The sequence below is a fragment of the Oncorhynchus masou genome, unplaced genomic scaffold, assembly GCF_036934945.1.
Source record: "Oncorhynchus masou masou isolate Uvic2021 unplaced genomic scaffold, UVic_Omas_1.1 unplaced_scaffold_1980, whole genome shotgun sequence".
Lineage (NCBI taxonomy): Eukaryota > Metazoa > Chordata > Actinopteri > Salmoniformes > Salmonidae > Oncorhynchus > Oncorhynchus masou.
In genome coordinates, this window is record NW_027008472.1 from 66,438 (window position 1) to 81,512 (window position 15,075).

The 15,075-nt window shown below is 38.5% G+C and overlaps 1 protein-coding gene across 3 annotated transcripts; it reads left to right on the forward strand.

Moving 5' to 3' along the window:
• Positions 1-1,833: 1,833 nt before the first annotated feature.
• On the forward strand, positions 1,834-13,774 carry LOC135532670 (zinc finger protein 883-like). Of its 3 annotated transcripts, none has more exons than XM_064960140.1 (5): positions 1,834-1,938; positions 2,852-3,090; positions 6,087-6,320; positions 8,949-9,197; positions 9,992-13,774. In XM_064960140.1, exons 2-5 carry the CDS (start codon positions 2,988-2,990, stop codon positions 11,257-11,259), a joined length of 1,854 nt encoding a protein of 617 aa, XP_064816212.1. In that variant the 5' UTR covers positions 1,834-1,938; positions 2,852-2,987; the 3' UTR covers positions 11,260-13,774. The 3 variants fall into 3 exon arrangements, with proteins under 3 accessions (XP_064816212.1, XP_064816214.1, XP_064816213.1); XM_064960142.1 differs by having other exon boundaries at positions 9,799-10,037; XM_064960141.1 differs by lacking the exon at positions 1,834-1,938 and adding an exon at positions 3,614-3,709 and having other exon boundaries at positions 3,012-3,090.
• Positions 13,775-15,075: the final 1,301 nt, after the last annotated feature.

Here is a 15,075-nt window from a genome sequence, read left to right on the forward strand (position 1 = left end):
GTAGTAGATGGATAGAAGGAAGAAAGTCAATCAGTTTTACTGTTGTTTGAAGAAGATAATCTGCCTACTCCCGAGGTAAAGTTGCTTTTATATTCACACATTCGGATATTAAGCAGACAATCAGCAGACATTTGCAAAAAGCCCTTAATTATTGTACAAATCTGTAACTAATTAATTGATTGTCACAGACATATAAAAATAGATATGGTTTATTCTTTAAATGTCTAGGATACTTTTACAACCTTCGTTTTGAATAAAAAAAAATCCAGTTTTGATCTGCAATGTGAAGCTGTTTAAATCAATAACTAATTCAGCCTTTGTCACAGAATCATCAAACTAGATATGATTTATTCTATAAATGTCTAGCATATTTTTACAACCTTTGTTTTTAATATAAATTCCAGTTATGATTTGATAGAAATATGTCAAATCTATAAGATGCCATTCTTGTAATGTTTGATACGTTTTTTTTGCAAATGTGTGCCTTTTTTACTTTGCGATTTATATTGGCTGAATACTCAACGATGATTAGCACCTCAGTTCAGTGTGCTTCTGTCAGGGTTCTGGTCAAATGCATGTCATTGAAAGTCAATTTAGCAATTGAACAAAAATGTATTTAAATTTTAAATGGTTCCTAATTGCAAAAACATGTAACAGAATTTGGGTATTCCAGAACTGTTGTTTACATGTAAATCAACATGACCCTGTTTTATGTTTTTAATACTGCAGATAGAACGCTCTGTGTGTCAGAGATGGTTCCATTTAGCTTGTCTGGGGATGACAATGAAGGACTTCAACAAAGCCAAAATAGAAAATGATTGTAAGGGGCCTTTTTGCTGTTAAATTAGAGACGTATATATAAATGACTGCTGTGCCTTGTAACTACTTTAAAATGTGGACCTGTTGCACTAAAAATGCAAACATTGATTTGACATACAATTTAAGATTGTAAACATTGTACAACTTTATGTACACATTGTCTAACATCATATAGAACAAATTGCACTTGAAATTAACATTTATTTTAAAGTTATTTTAAATGCATATTCTCACTTTTTTTCTGAGACAATCACTGATTGAGTTGATTTCTTCATCTTTAAATGCAATATTTGAGATGTTATGTATTTCTATCAAATCAAAACGGGAATTTCTACTCAAAGCAAAGGTTGTAAAAGTATACTAGACATTTATAGAATAAATCATACATAGTTTGATGTTTCTGTGACAAACGGTGAATTTATTTTTTCATTTATACAGTTTTACATGATATTTGATAGATTTTATAGAATAAACCATATCTATTTTTGTTTCTGTGACAATTCATTTGTTATAGATTTTTGAAATTGCAATGGCTTTTGGCGAATGAATGTCTGAATATGAAACCAACTTCACCTCGGTCTGGCTACTCGTGATTTTTTAAATATATATTTTTGACCTTTATGTCAATGACTGCCTACTAAGGAACGGTGGGTTAACTACATTGTTCAGGAACAGAACGACAGATTAATGCTATGTAAACTCGGGGATTCGATTCAGCAACTTTCCAGCTCCAACCACCAGGCTACCTGTGATGCTAGGATATATATCATATGCAGTGTGAGCTATTGTGAATAAGCCATTTCAGTTATAAAATTGATAAAAGAATGGCCATGTTTCAAGTTTGTGCCGACGGAATCTTGTTGGTATTTATTCGGATCCCCATTAGCCGCTGCAAAAGTATCAGAATTGTTCAATTCTCAAACTTCTCAAACCCCGGCTTGGTCTGCTTCCCAAGCGTTATCTGAAGTCTCGCGTTGTTACGTCTCGGTGTTGAGAAACTGGTAGTGGGGGAACAGGAAGTTCCGCGCAGGCGCACATCATTCTTCAGAATAAAGGATACGTCAGAATTGTGCAGTCGAGACGACAACTTCTGTGTCCGTTTCAAATGTATTACTACTGGTATGTAATAGCACGTTATAATATCGAAAGAACATTTCATAACATGCTGGGTAACAAATACGTCAAGGTATTATCAGGTTTGATAAAGGTTTTATGTGCTATTGTTTTTTATGTCAAACGGCGTGAGTGAACGTGATCACCTTTTTCAAGTCACATAGTTATATACTTTGGTAGTCTGAGGGGATGTATATAATTTCGTCAAGGTAATTTCATAAAGGATCTATCTATTTGAGATTTCTGGGATCGTTTTACATGTCCTTTTTGGTTTTGTGTAAAATTCACGAGATGGTAAAATGGCGGATCCCACTCGGTCTGCATCAACGTACTTTAGTGCAGGCACTGAGGGTGCAGCAGAGAAAGACAATTTTACGGTTGCACTACTGTTTTGGAGCTAAATGTAATGATTATCAATCAGTTTAAATGTATAAATGTTACTGTGGTGTGAACGGAAATACTATTTTGATTGAAATAATACAGTGAAGACAAGGTTATTCTGGAAAATAGTACATAGTGCTGCCTAAAACACTGCAAACTTGTACTAAATGTTTTTTAGTAATTTATGCATTTATGTGAATTCAGGAAATCTACTATAGATTAAGTGCATTTAGAGTTGAGTAGCCTAATTTAAAGTGTATGCTTTGTTTAATTAATGTTTTGTTGCCAATGCTTAGCTACGAGATCTACTGAAATGAGATCAGTGCTTGACTTGGACAGGAGCTCACTGGAGCTGAGTACCGGCACCTCAAACGTCTACTGTTTGAGCTCATGTTCTTCTTATAGAAAATGAGCTCAACAGTATTGTGGAGCTCCTTTACCTAAATATAAACCATATTTTTAGAGAATAAAGAAAGTCTTGACAGTTCTGGCACTAACTTTTGTGTCCGTTTCTCTTTATTACTACTGGCCGACTCAGATTAAGTCTGAGGCCGGTAACATCAACAGTGAGGACAAACCCAGCCTGCCTCTCTCCTTCCACACTGACTTCAAACCTACAGTCACTGGGTCTTGATTGTGACAGTGGAGCCCAGTTTGTACTGCAGGATCCAGAGATGGCATCAGTGAAGCTGGAAGACTGCAGTCAAACACTGGAGATGAATGCCAACATTAAAGATGAAGAAGAGGAGGAGGAGATTGGGACATCTGTTAATCATGGTAAGAGCTGGTTCTATCGAACTAAGTTTGTTATTCGTTCCAACTTCCCACTGTGTATGAAAGTTGCTGTAGAACTATTATATTTATTTCTTTTATTTCACCTTTATTTAACCAGGTAGGCCAGTTGAGAACAAGTTCTCATTTACAACTGCGACCTGGCCAAGATAAAGCAAAGCAGTGTGACAAAAACAACACATGGGATAAACAAATGAAAAATTTATATGCAGTGTGCAAATGTAGTAAGATTAGTGAGGTAAGGCAATAAAAGCCACAGTGGCGAATTAATTACAATTTAGCATTAACACTGGAGTGATAGATGTGCAGATGATGATGTGTAAGTAGAGATACTGGGGTGCAAAAGAGCAAAAATAAATAACTATGTGGATGGGGTAGTTAGGTTGGCTATTTACAGATGGGCTGTGTACAGGTGCAATGATCGGTAAGCTGCTCTGACAGCTGATGCTTAAAGTTAGAGAGGGAGATATAAAACTCCAGCTTCAGTAATTTTTGCAATTCGTTCCAGTCATTGACAGCAGAGAACTGGAAGGAGAGGGAGCCAAAAGAGGAGTTGGCTTTGAGGATGACCAGTGAAATATGCCTGCTGGACCATGTACTAAGGGTGGGTGTTGCAATGGTGACCAGTGAGCTGAGATAAGGCAGTTCTTTAACTAGAAAAAGACTTATAGATGACCTGGAGCCAATGGGTTTGGTGACGAATATGAAGCGAAGGCCGGCCAACGAGAGCATACAGGTCGCAGTGGTGGGTAGTATATGGGGCTTTGGTGACAAAACGGGTGGCACTGTGATAGACTACATCCAATTTGCTGAGTACTGTTGGAGGCTATTTTGTAAATGACATTGCCGAAGTCAAGAATCGGTAGGATAGTCAGTTTTACAAGGGTATGTTTAGCAGCACGTGTGAAGGGGGCTTTGTTGTGAAATAGGAAGCAGATTCTAGATTTATTTTTGGATTGGAGATGCTTAATGTGAGTCTGGAAGGAGAGTTTACAGTCTAACCAGACACCTAGGTATTTGTAGTTGTCCACATATTCTAAGTCAGTACTGTCCAGAGTAGTGATGCTAGTTGGGCAGGTACGGGCAGCGATCGGTTGATGAGCATGCATTTAGCTTTACCTGCATTTAAAGAGCAGTTGGGGGCCACGGAAGGAGTGTTGTATGCCATTGAAGCTCGTCTGGAGGTTTAACACAGTGTCCAAAGAAGGGCCGGAGGTATACAGAATGGTGTCATCTGCGTAGAGGTGGATCAGAGAATCACCAGCAGCAAGAGCGACATCATTGAAAAATACAGATAATTGAACCCTGTGGCACCCCCATAGAGACTGCCAGAGGTCCGGACAACAGGCCCTCCGATTTGATACACTGAACTCTGAGATGTAGTTGGTGAACCAGACGAGGCAGTCATTTGAGAAACCAAGGCTGTTGAGTCTGCCAATACGAATACAGTCGAAAGCCTTGGCCAGGTCAATGAAGACGGCTGCACAGTACTGTCTTTCATCGATGGCAGTTGTGATATCGTTTAGGACCTTGAGCGTGGCTGAGGTGCACCCGTGAACAGCTAGAAAACCAGATTGCATAGCAGAGAAGGTACGGTGGGATTCGAAATGGTCGGTGATCTGTTTGTTAACTTGGCTTTTGAAGACTAGAAAGGCATGGCAGGATTTCTTGACTAACTGTTTTAATGAGAAGGTAGATGTTTTGTTTCGTTACTGCCTTATTCTAAAATGGATTAAATCAAAAATGTTCCTCAATCTACATACAATATCCCATAATGTCAGAGCAAACACAGGTTTTTAGAAATGTTTTCACATATAAAACATTTAAAATATGTTTTTACATAAGTATTCAGACCCTTTGCTATGAGACTCGACATTGAGCTCAGGTGCAGCTTGTTTCCATTAATCACTCTTGAGATATTTCTTCAACTTGGTTGTTGTCAACCTGTGGTAAATTCAATTGATTGGACATGTTTTGGAAAGGCACAACCTATAGTAGACAGGTGTAAGTCGGGAAGGCAGGGTAGCCTAGTGGTTAGAGCGTTGGTAACCGAAAGGTTTCATGTTCAAATCCTCGAGCTGACAAGGTACAAATCTGTCGTTCTGCCCCTGAACAGGCAGTTAAGCCACTGTTCCCAGGCCGTCATTGAAAATAAGAATTTGTTCTTAACTGACTTGCCTAGTTAAAGGTCAAATTTAAAAATAAAAAAAAGTACGTTGTGGAAATTGCAAGATTATGTTATAATACTTGTATTGCATTATAATGGTTGTTTTATTCGACATAATAGAGTGTTCTGTTAACTATTGTGTGTATGTTCTACTGAGGAGGGACTCTATGAGATAACACTGACAGAGGAGATTTACAATGTTTTTGGTTGATTATTAAACCTAAAGAGCATTCCAGATAACATGAGGTAATGTTTTTGTGCTCTAGGAGAACCAGACACTGGTCTATACAATAAACTGTTGACATAGCAGTTGCTGTCTGCTATGTATTATAGATACCCTTTCATACAAATCTTAACCTTGTCACCATTCTATGTATCTGTTGTTCGTCATGTAGGTTGAGAGGGGTGTATCTTGGCTATAAAAGATCTTTGTACTTTTGTGTTGTCACTTTTCAATGGTTCATTAGAAATGGTGCATCATTGAAAGTCATTGCGATTGCAAATCTCTTATTATTAAAGATGTAGTTTAAGTACAACTCTGACTGGTGTGTAAAGTTTGTCTCTCCTCATTTGGTAATACAGAAATGAACCACCAAGTATTAGCTCAAAACTATTGTGGAGTTCCTGCACCCAAATATAAACCCTACCGGCACCCAAATAATGAGTATCGGCAAATATTTCAGTCCAAGTCAAGCACTGAATTAGATAATTGAACAATAAAAAATATAAGATTTAATAGAGAATAAAGACCTTGCCAGAACTTTCAAGAAAATATCTTTTGTGTCTGTTTCTCTTGTACTACTTGCCGACTCAGGTATGAGGTCGTTAACATCAACAGTGAGGACAAACCCAGCCTGCCTCTCTCCTTCCACATTGAGTCCAAACCTACTGTCACTGGGTCCTGATTGTGACAGTGGAGCCCAGTTTGCTCTGCAGGATCCAGAGATGGCATCAGTGAAGCTGGAAGACTGCAGTCAAACACTGGAGCTGAATGTAAACATTAAAGATGAAGAAGAGGAGGAGAAGATTGGGAAATCTGTTTCTCATGGTAAGAGCAGGTTCTATCTATCTACTTTTGTTGTTTGTTACAACTTTCCACTGTGTATGAAAATTTGCAGTAGAACTGTTTCATGATGAACTGTTTCCATGAGAAGGTAAATATATAATTCTACTGACACTTGCATGGTTTGACCCCAGTATTGCCAGCATTTGTTTATTCACTGTGCTATCTACAGTGATCAGATGAGTAAGAAAGATAACGTTTAAGTTCCTTGCTCAGAACATGAGAACATATGAAAGCTGGTGGTTCCTTTTAACATGAGTCTTCAATATTCCCAGGTAAGAAGTTTTAGGTTGTAGTTATAGGACTATTTCTCTCTATACCATTTGTATTTCATTAACCTTTGACTATTGGATGTTCTTATAGGGACTTTAGTATACTGTTACACTGGCAATAGCTTCTGTCCCTCTCCTCGTTCCTACCTGGGCTCGAACCAGAAACACAGCGACAACAGCCGCCCTCGAAGCAGCGTTACCCATGCAGAGCAAGGGGAACAACCACTCCAAGTCTCAGAGCGAGTGACGTTTGAAACGCTATTAGCGCGCAATCCGCTAACTAGCTTACCATTTCACATCGGTTACACTGACCTAATCTCGGGAGTTGATAGGCTTGAAGTCATAAATGGTGCAATGCTTGAAACACAACGAAGAGCTGCTGGCAAAACACACAAAAGTGCTGTTTGAATGATTGCTTACGAGCTTGCTGTTGCCTTCCACCGCTCAGTCAGACTGCTCTATCAAATCATAGACTTAGTTAAAGTGGGGCAAAAGGCTCCTCTGTCCTCCACTCGTTACCTCCACTCGTTACCTTTTTTTTACATTGACGATACATTGGAGATAATACAAGACAAGTACTGGAAACAATAGAATACTATGAAATATCAGGGACACCAGGCCTGGTTTTCATAGCTGATTTTGAGAAGGAGTTTGATAAAGTACAAATGGAGTTTGTATAAATGCCTAGAATATTTCAGTTTTGGGAAATCTCTTTATAAAATGGGTTAAAGTTATGTATAGTAACCCTAGGTGTAAAATAGTAAATAATGGCTACATCTCAAAGTTTTAAACTATTTAGAGGAATAAAACAAGGTTGTCCACTATCGGCATATCTATTTATTATTGCCATCGAAATGTTAGCTGTTAATATTATATCAAACAATAATATTTAGGGATTACAAAATCCGTGGCTTAAAAACTAAGGTGTCATTGTATGCTGCTGATTTTATGTTTTCTTTTAAAACCCCAATTAGTCTCTCCACGGCCTCATAGAGGATCTAGATACTTTTGCTATTCTCTCTGGATTAAAACCAAATTATGATAAGTGTACTATATTACGTATTGGATCACTAAAAAATGCAAATTTTAAAATTACCATGTAGTTTACCAATAAAATGGTCTGACGGAGATGTGGACATACTCGGTATACAAATTTGGTTAGCAAGCGGCGATGATCCAGATGAAAAGGTTCAGAGTTTGCTGGTAGGAATCCGGAGGATATGGAGAGAAAAATAGGTCCGGTTTGCTCTGGTTTGAAATGCGTTGTAAGAACTGGCGAGAGCTGTCCGAGCTAAAGGTAAGCTGCTGACCGCTAGCAGTGGTTAGCTGTCTGATAGCTGGTAGCTAGTTAGCTTCAGTTGAGGGATTCCAGTTCTGAGGTAAATAGAAATACTTTAGGAATAAAAACAGATCCACACCACATTGGGTGAGGTGGGTTGAAGGAGAGTATTTGAAGTTGAGGTTTAGTAAAATTATTAAAAAGAATGCGAAGAAAACAATGTACATGGGACAAGACAAAGACGACTGACTGCTACGCCATCTTGGAACTGAGTGGATGTACATCATTTTCTCAAGGTAATTTAATAATCAAATCAATTTATTTGAGATTTCTGAGTTCGTTTTACATGCTATTGGTTTTGTGTAAAATTCACGAGCTGGGAAAATGGCGGCGCCCACTCTGTCTGCGTCAAAGAGAGGCAATTTCATGGTCGCACTACTGTTTTGAAGCTGAATGCAATGATGATCAGTTTCCTACATGTGTACTAATATTCAGACACATTCAGTTTCTATCTTTGTCTATAAATGTTAATATGGTGTGAACGGGAAATACAATTGGTTTTTGATTTAAATAATACAGTGAAGACAAGGTTATTCAGGAAAATAGTACATAGTGCTGCCTAAAACATACTGCAACCTTGTACTAAATGGTTTTTGAGTTGTTTATTAATTTATGTAAATCCAAGAAATCTACTATAGGTTAAGTTTAGTTACGTTGTGTAGCGTGTACTTTGTCTAATTTGAACGAATTCTTGTTTTTGTTGTCAATGCTTACCTACCTCATCTATTGAAATGAGATAGATGGACAGGAGCTCAATGTTCTACTGCTTGAGCTGATGTTCCTCTTATAGAATATTACCTCAACAGTATTGTGGAGCTCCTGCATCTAAATATAAACAGTACCCCACCACCTAAAATGAGTATCAAACTATTTCAGTCCAAGTTAAGCACTGATTTAGATAATTGCACAAGAAAAAAATTGAATATATTTTAATAGAGAGTAAAGAGAGTGCCGGAACAGTCAAGACAATAACTTTTTGTCTGTTTCTCATTGTTACTACAGGACCACTACAATTAAGTCTGAGTCCGGTAACATCAACAGTGAGGACAAACCCAGCCTGCCTCTCTCCTTCCACACTGAGTCCAAACCCACAGTCACTGGGTCCTGATTGTGACAGTGGAGCCCAGTTTGCACTGCAGGATCCAGAGATGGCATCAGTGAAGCTGGAAGACTGCAGTCAAACACTGGAGCTGAATGTCAACATTAAAGATGAAGAAACGGAGGAGAAGATTGGGAAATCTGTTTCTCATGGTAAGAGCAGGTTCTAACTAAGTTAGTTGTTCGTTCCGACTTCCCACTGTATGAAAAGTTGCAGTAGAACTGTTTCATGATGAACTGTTTCAATGAGAAGATAATGTTACTTCATGCTACTCCGACTTCCATGGTTTGACACCAGTATTGCCAGCATTTGTTTTATTCCCTGGGATATCTGGAGTGCTCAAAGAGTAGTACACCTAAGTGGTGAAGTATACAATCTGCCAGTGTTTTAAAGTTCTATGAAATTAGTTAAAACATGTTTTTTTTGTTTTTTAAAATCTTTTTATCTAGGCAAGTCAGTTAAGAACAAATTATTAGTTACATTGACGGCCTACCCCCGGCCAAACCCGGACAGCGCTGGGCCAATTGTGAGCCACCCTATTAGGACTCCCAATCATGGCCAGATGTGATACAGCCTGGTTACTAACCCTTTGATAGTGATTGGAGGATGATATGGCTTTTACCCACTTTTAGAATAGTTCTGTTCCCTTTCCTATTGTGTAGTCTACTAATATGAATACGTATGTCTCCCGGTACGGCCAGAAGAGGACTGGCCACCTATTTGAGCCTGGTTCCTCTCTATGTTTCTTCCTAGGTTCCTGCTTGCTGGGGAGTTTTTCGTGGCCACTTTGTTTCTACATCTGCGTTGCTTGCTCTTTGAGGATTGAGGCTGGGTTTCTGTAAAGCACTTTGTGACAACTTCTGATGTAATAAGGGCTACATAAAATGCATGTGATTGACATGTATATCACATCAACTGACTGGTTCTTCTGATGTTGTTCACACAGGAGACCATGTTGAGACATTCTCTACATCCAGAGAGGAACAGCAGGAAGCTCACAGAGCTAAGAGGTCTTACCCCTGCCCACATTGTGAGGAGATTTTCCCATTTCTATCAAAGCTAAAAGTACACCTAAAAATACACACAGGAGAGAATCGTTATTCCTATACTGACAGTGGGAAGAATTTCACAACATCCAAGGCTCTGACAGTTCATCAGAGAGTGCACACAGGAGAGAAGCTGTTCTCCTGCTCTGACTGTGTAAAATGCTTCACAACATCAACTAGGCTAAAAGTTCATCAAAGAACACACACAGGAGAGAAGCCTTACATCTGCTCTGACTGTAAGGCGAGTTTCTCTCTACTGCGCAACTTAAAACGACATGAACGTTTACACACAAGAGAGAAGCTTTACTCCTGCTCTGACTGTAAGGCGAGTTTCTCTCTACTGTGCAACTTAAAACGACATGAACGTATACACACAGGAAAGAAGCCTTACATCTGCTCTGACTGTAAGGCGAGTTTCTCTCTACTGCGCAACTTAAAACGACATGAACGTTTACACACAGGAGAGAAGCTTTACTCCTGCTCTGACTGTAAGGCGAGTTTCTCTCTACTGTGCAACTTAAAACGACATGAACTTATACACACAGGAGAGAAGCCTTACTCCTGCTCTGACTGTGGAAAGAGTTTCTCTCGACTGGGCCACCTAAAAACACATAAACATATACATACAGGAGAGAAGCCTTACTCCTGCTCTGACTGTGGAAAGAGTTTCTCTCGACTGGGCCACTTAAAAACACATAAACATATACATACAGGAGAGAAGCCTTACTCCTGCTCTGACTGTGTAAAATGCTTCACAACATCAACTGAGCTAAAAGTTCATAAAAGAACACACACAGGAGAGAAGCCTTACTCCTGCTCTGATTGTGTAAAATGCTTCACAACATCAACTAGGCTAAAAGTTCATCAGAGAACACACACAGGAGAGAAGCCTTACATCTGCTCTGACTGTGCGGCGAGTTTCTCTGTACTGTGCCACTTAAAACGACATGAAAGTATACACACAGGAGAGAAGCCTTACTCCTGCTCTGACTGTGCGGCGGGTTTCTCTCTACTGTGCAACTTAAAACGACATCAACGTTTACACACAGGAGAAAAGCCTTATCACTGCACTGACTGTGAGAAGAGATTCTACAGATTGGGCCATTTAAAAAGACACCAATGTATACATAAAGGAGAGAAGTCTCATCAGTTCTCTCAGACCAGCTAAGATTAGACACCACTTAATTCTCATGTCATTAAATAATTGGCAACGTTGAATTGAATCAAATGAAGAAAGCGTAGAACACTCTTGTTGTTTCTCACTGTGAGAGAACTGTTCAGAGGGAATGGAGCATTATAGAATGTAAGCCTGTCTTTACTGATCATTGTACACCTTGACAGTTTTGGTGAGTTTTGTTAGCATCTACTGTAAAGATATTGAGATGACCTTGGATTTGCCCTTAAGGTTGAATATCCTTTGTGAGGCTTCTCACAGTGGAGTCTGATGGTTAACTGAGTGGTACTGCTTCACTCTGCAGTTTTCTGTGGGATTGAGCTAGTAGTTACAACATGCACTGAGTGTACAGAACATTAACGACAACTGTTCTTTCCTTGACATAGACTGACCAGCTGAACCCAGGTGAAAGCTATGATCTTTAATGATCTAGTTGTGTATTTATTGGAAACATACTGCCTGGTCTGATGAATCCCAGTTCATGCTGTTTCATACTGATGGGACGAAATGGTGGAAAAAGTACCTAACTGTCATACTTGAGTAAAAGTAATAATACCTTAATATAAAATGACTCAAGTGAAAGTGAGTCACCCATTAAAATACTACTTGAGTAAAAGTATTTGGTTGTAAATATACTTAAGTATCAAAAGTAAAAGTATGAATAATTTCAAATTCCTTCAATTAAGCAAACCAGACGGCACATTTGTCTTTAAAAAATATATATAGTACGGATAGCCAGGGGCAGACTCCAACACTCAGACATCATTTACAAACGAAGCATTTGTGTTTAGTGAGTCCGCCAGATCAGAGGCAGTGGGGATGACCAGGGATGTTGTCTTTTAGTGCGTGAATTGGACCATTTCCTGTCCTGCTAGTCGTAAAAAATGTCGGGTATTTTGGGTGTCAGGGAAAATGTATGGAGTAAAAAGTACATTATTTTCTTTCGGAATGTAGTGAAGTAAAAGTTGTCAACAATATAAATAATAAAGTACAGATACGCCCAAAAAACTGCTAAATTTGTTATTTAAAGAAATTATTCTGAAAAAAGGGGTCAAATTAAAAACAAACAGGAAATATATAAATAGTAAAGTACAGATACAACTAAAGTAGATCTTTAAATAATTTTTGCTTCAGTACTTTACACCACTGCATGCATCCATGCCGTGTGTCAGCATTACAGGCTGGTGGTGTGATGGTTGGGGTGTGTTTTCAGGACACACATTGGGCCTCTTGATAAAAGTTGAGCAATGTTTGACTGCCACAGGATATCTAAATAATTACTGCCAATCAGGTGCCTCCCTTCATGGCAGCAGTGTATCCATCTGCAAGTTGTTTTCTTCAGCAGGATTATGCCACAAGGCTTGTCCAGGAATTGTTCCAATAACATGACAGGGAATTCAGCTTACTGTGGGAGGAGATGGAACGAGCTATTCGGAGTTGACACCTTGGACAGTCTATGCACTGATGAATTGAGGATGTTCTGAGGACAAAGGGAGGTGCAACTCAATATTTTGAAGGTGTTCCTAATGTTTTGTACACGGTGTATATCAGATAAAGATGAGGTGGTCAGTTTTTAGCATTGGTATGGGTGTATTATTTTATTACTAAACTTTTGTTTAATGATTAACAGACTATGAATCTACTACTTGTTTATTAAATTGTCTTTAATACTTGATTCATTATTGTAGTCATTGATGATGAATGTATTTGAAAGACTGTATTGAAGTTAATTCATCTGGTGGCAGGTAGCCTAGCGGTTAAGAGTGTTATTCCAGTAACTGAAAGGTTGCTTGTTTGAATCCCGAGCCGACTTGGTGTAAAAATCTGTCATTGTGCCCTTGAACAAGCCAATTAACCCTTATTTGTCCTGTACCCTTATTTGTCTTGTAAATCTCTCTGGATAAGAGCATCCGCTAAATTACAAGAATGTAATGAAAAATGTTTGTACATTTTTTTCTCTCTTGTGTATAATTAAATGAAATAAACTGTATATACTATAAACAACATTACCACTTTGTTTACCCTGGTCAGAGGGACAGGACCATAGTAAACTAGACTATGTAACTGCTGCTGTCAGTAGCCTACAGTCTCCATGTAATACAGCATGTCAGATCACTAATGATTAGGTGTATAGGCTGCTACATTTCTGCTTATGTCTTTTGGGAGTGATATGTTATCAGGCTAAGTAACTACGAGGTACATTATTTACCCATTTCAATCTTATACCAACCAACCCTGTGCTTGGTGTGACTGGTATGGTCAGAACAGACCATCTGATATGCCCTTAAATATTGTAATATGCAACCTGGAATTAAAATGTAAGAGGACCAGTGCTTCTACAGTGAATCACATTGTGCTGTTTGAGAGAGCTGTTGTTAGACTGTATTGTATCATTGTTTCCTCTTCTGAGTGCACTGGTGGGCAACAATATAATTTCAATTCACAGAGACAATGAATATTTCATACTTATTTTCCCCCATAATTTGTAAATAAATTCATTAAATCCTACAATGTGATTTTCTGGATTTTTTTCTCTCATTTTGTCTGTCATGGTTGAAGTGTACCTATGATGAAAATTACAGGCCTCTCTCATATTTTTAAGTGGGAGAACTTGCACAATTGGTGGCTGACAAAATACTTTTTTTTGCCCCACTGTATGCCTTGATGATACTCAAACGTGTATTTACCACATCAAAATCTTAATTTCTAAAGTAATGTGAAATATTATTATTATTATTATTCATCCCAAAGGTGTTCGATGGGGTCAGGCCAATGTGCGGGCCATTCAAGTTCTTCCACACTGATCTCAACCAACCACTTCTGTATGGATCTTGCATTGTGCGCGGGTACATTGTCATGCTGAAACAGGAAAGGGCCTTCCCCAAAACTGTTGCCACAGAGTTGGAAGCACAGAATCATCTAGAATGTCATCGTATGCTCGAGCGTTATTTTCTTTCACTGGAACTACTTGAAATGAATTCTTTCTCGCCCTTGGTAGTTACTGACCCTTGTGATAGTGGCAGTTTGGAACTCGGTAGTGAGTTGTCATGTCTAAATGTTGATATTTAACCCTAACCCAGTAACTCGGTAGTGAGTTGTCATGTCTAAATGTTGATATTTAACCCTAGCCCAGTAACTCGGTAGTGAGTTGTCATGTCTAAATGTTGATATTTAACCCTAACCCAGTAACTCGGTAGTGAGTTGTCATGTCTAAATGTTGATATTTAACCCTAACCCAGTAACTCGGTAGTGAGTTGTCATGTCTAAATGTTATTTAACCCTAACCCAGTAACTCGGTAGTGAGTTGTCATGTCTAAATGTTGATATTTAACCCTAACCCAGTAACTCGGTAGTGAGTTGTCATGTCTAAATGTTATTTAACCCTAACCCAGTAATAACCATAGTAAGTCACATGAATAGACATCAAAATCACTCAACCATCCTAACATAATACATCATGTAATGGTCTTATTTAGTGTTCAATTTCAACTGAACCATGATCATATGTCATTTGTTTGTCTTTTCGGGTCTTACGGCAAGTGAAAATGTATGAACTAAAACATTGTCATTACCACCAGATTCTGTCCTTACCATCACAGTTCATTATGTGGTAGTAATGACGTGGTGGGAGTAACAATTTTATGACATTTGGTCATAAATAGCAGGGATTCTAGCATGCTAACTCCAGTTGAACAGCTAGCATACAATGTACCCTAAATACACATAATTAAAACAATTTCAAAAATTAACATAATTTGATGAAATTATAGCCTATTTGGTAATGACCAAATAGACTCCATGACATCCATG